Source organism: Triturus cristatus, chromosome 4_1 (genome assembly GCF_964204655.1).
Source record: "Triturus cristatus chromosome 4_1, aTriCri1.1, whole genome shotgun sequence".
Lineage (NCBI taxonomy): Eukaryota > Metazoa > Chordata > Amphibia > Caudata > Salamandridae > Triturus > Triturus cristatus.
The window spans coordinates 46,534,748-46,538,011 of NC_140585.1; the positions used below are offsets into that span (position 1 = coordinate 46,534,748).

The window sequence follows — 3,264 nt, forward strand, 5'->3', positions numbered from 1 at the left end:
CCGGTGGGTGGCGGTCCCCAGGGCTGGGGGGACCTTTGAGCCCCCCACCCATTTTTTTTAAGCACCAGGGGGTGGCGGTCCCTGCGACTGGGGCCCCCCCACACATAATTTCAAAAAGCCCCGGGGGGTGGCGGTCCCCGGGGCTGGGGGGCCTTTGAGCCCCCATCCATGTTTTTTTTAAGCCCCGGGGGGTGGTGGTCACCGGGGCTGGTGGAGGCTGTGAGCTCCCCGCACATAATTTCGCAAAGCCCCGGGGGGCCCCCTTCACAAATCCAACATTGCCCCCAGGATTTGGCCCACCCGGGCGCTAATTATTAACGAAGCGCGGGAGCCCATGCTTCGTTTTTTTTGTTGCTCGGCCGGAATCCGCGCACCCTGCGTGGATTTTGCCAATTTAAAAAAAAAATAATAATTGGGGGGGACCTGGGGGTCCTTGTGGGACCCCCTAAGCAGGCCTAGGGGGTCAGGGTGTTTCTACCATGCCCCCTTTTTGCGTTTTTTTGTGTTTGTTTCACTGATTTCTTGTGCCTGGGTTCTACCGAGGCACAAGATGGCTGCCAACACTTCCTGGTTTGGAGTGTTGACAGCCAATTAGCATACAGCTCGTGATCGGGAGGGTGCGCGGATCCTGCGCAGCCATAGATATATATGTGTTTTTACTTTTGATTTTCTCAGGAACTACTGAACGGATTTACATCATTTAACAAAAAAGGGTTCTTTCTGAACCAAGATCTACCTTTTTGCCAAATTTGGTGTAATTCCGTTCAGCAGTTCGGGCTGTAGCTGCGGCTAAAGTTTCCTATGGGAAATTGCATGGGGAAAACATATTTTGGGACCCCCTTTTTGTCTCGGCCCCTGCTTGGCGAATCCCCCAGAAACGTTTAAGATAGGAGCGGACCGGAGCGCCCCACGAGATTTGAAAAGTTCGCAAAGATTCGTTAATCGGCGCCAAAGTTATTGGGAATAGAATGTTGTGAATTTCCTATGGAAAATAGGTCCTAACTATAACTATCTACATTTATACACACATGCAGTCATGCAGTCACACACTTACCTTATCTATACTTACCATTTTGTTATAAAGGTATATGCATGGCAAAAACATGTGTGGTAAAGGCATTGCGTAGTAAGGATGCATAGTAAAGGCATTGCGTTGTAAAGCCTGCATTTTAAAGGCAGTCTCCCACAAGGACATTAGTATGGTTATGTTTTTTTTGCACCATAGTAGAGGACAGAACCAGTACTTTGAATAAAAATATAGAAGTGAGGGTACCCACTCTTAGGAGTACCTGTTTGATCCTAAGAAGTGCTGGTATTATCCCATCAATCTATTGCAGCAGTGCCGAGAAGTGCAGGTACTCTCCCTTTCAAATTAAAGAAGTGCAGGTACTCAGTACAGGACAGTACATACTCATTTAAACCACTGGGTAGAACATGATGCGAGAGTCCTTATACCTTCTAAAGCAATGGTTTGTCTACAACACTATAATGCTGGAGACAAGATCTGGGGTTCAAGGGATTGACATAGGGGTTCTTAGGGTCCTAGTACATCACTATGACTGTAGTCCTAGTGCCAGGTCACAGTGTTGGAGAGGATGATTCCTTTTCAACACAATAGCTCTAAGACCTCAGAGGTTTAAAGCATCTTAATTTCACAACGACTATTTGTCAGTAAAATCCTGTTTATTTTACACTGACTGTTAAATCAAGCAGTATTTATCTCATTCAAAAACAAATTATAAAAACACTATAAAGTGGCACATTTTAAAATAATGCCAAATTAATATACATCACTTCATAGATGAGTAGCATTCATGTCGGTGGCCATAAAATTGGCAATAAAGCACACAAGCTGCTGAATGTATCTTGCTGCATATGGAAACAGTATGATCAAAAACCTCAAATGTACTGATGGAGCTAAGAAAACCCTAACAGATACAACTGAGGCCTTTGCTACTTTTGCAAACTTAATTTCTGACTGAAAGCTTTTCTCAAGGCCCCTCTGAACTCACTGTTTCTCAGAGTGTACACAATGGGGTTGAAGACTGGCGTCCCAACAGTGTAGAGAAGTGACAGAGCTTTGTTCAGACTGAGGAAGTGGCCTGCTGAAGGAACCATGTACATTATAATCAGGATTCCAAAGTAGGTGATGACCACCACCAAGTGAGAACTGCATGTAGAGAAGGCCTTGCTCCTTCCTGTGGACGATGGGATGTCCAATATGGTGGCAATAATGTGCACGTATGAGATGATGACCAACAGGAATGGAAGGGACAAGACAATGAAAGAGAAGACAAAGGCTTCCATTTCGACTAGCCTGGGGTCGGAGCATGCTGCTTTTGTAAGTGGTAACAAATCGCAAAAGAAGTGATCAATTTCCGCATGATGTGGGAACTCTAACTGACCAAGCAAAACAATAGTGATTGAGGCGACCATCAAACCAGCCACCCAACTACTTGAAGCCAGCAGAAGGCAAACTCTCCGGGCCATGATTCTTGTGTAATGCAAGGGGTGACATATGGCTGTGTATCTATCATAGGCCATTACTGAAATGAGGAAGCACTCTGTGCTGGCCATCCAGCAGAAGACAAAGAATTGCAGAATGCATCCACAGAAAGAGATTGTGAGAGTCTGTGTCAATAGGCCTCCAAAAATGGTGGGTGAAATGCAAGTGGTGTACCAAACTTCCAGGTATGACAGGTTAGCCAGAAAGAAGTACATGGGCAAGTGGAGATGCACATCACCAGATACGGTGACTATAATCAAAACATTGCTGCCAACCGTCAATACGTATATGGTGAAGAAAATCACAAACAAGAGACACTTCAGCCAGGGCAGGACCTGGAATCCAATGAGCAAGAGTTCTGGGGAACCGGTGGCATTATCCAAACATTCTATCTTCGTGAGCCCCGTCATCTAGAAAAAGATCAAAGGAGAATGCATTATCTTATTATTAACAAACACAGGAATAGATCATACGTTATCAATACCCATCAGCAACAGTACATCAACTCATTAAAATTGTATGTGTGTCAGCTAAAGCTCCCGCGACTTGTGTTGCACTTAGGGTCACATGAAAAGGAAGTATTTGCTGAAGATGAATTATGCTTAGGCATCAACTAACATTCACAACTAATCACTTAAAATATCAAGATGGACATTGCTGCCCCAAAGACAGAGTCATGTTAAGTGGTTTATGCACGAGTCATGGATGCTGGGTCTTGGACAGGTCCCAGAATGGAAGCCAGTATTCCAAGGAAACAT

The 3,264-nt window shown here is 44.9% G+C and overlaps 1 protein-coding gene across 1 annotated transcript; it reads right to left on the bottom strand.

Moving 5' to 3' along the window:
• Positions 1–1,953: 1,953 nt before the first annotated feature.
• Positions 1,954–2,916, bottom strand: LOC146839439 (olfactory receptor 11A1-like). The gene has a single exon (XM_085650801.1). It carries the CDS (start codon positions 2,914–2,916, stop codon positions 1,954–1,956), a length of 963 nt encoding a protein of 320 aa, XP_085506927.1.
• Between the last annotated feature and the right edge of the window lie 348 nt (positions 2,917–3,264).

Coding starts and splice junctions, on each gene's coding strand:
- LOC146839439 (XM_085650801.1), bottom strand. CDS start 2,916: ATGACGGGGCTCACGAAGATAGAATGTTTGGATAATGCCACCGGTTCC.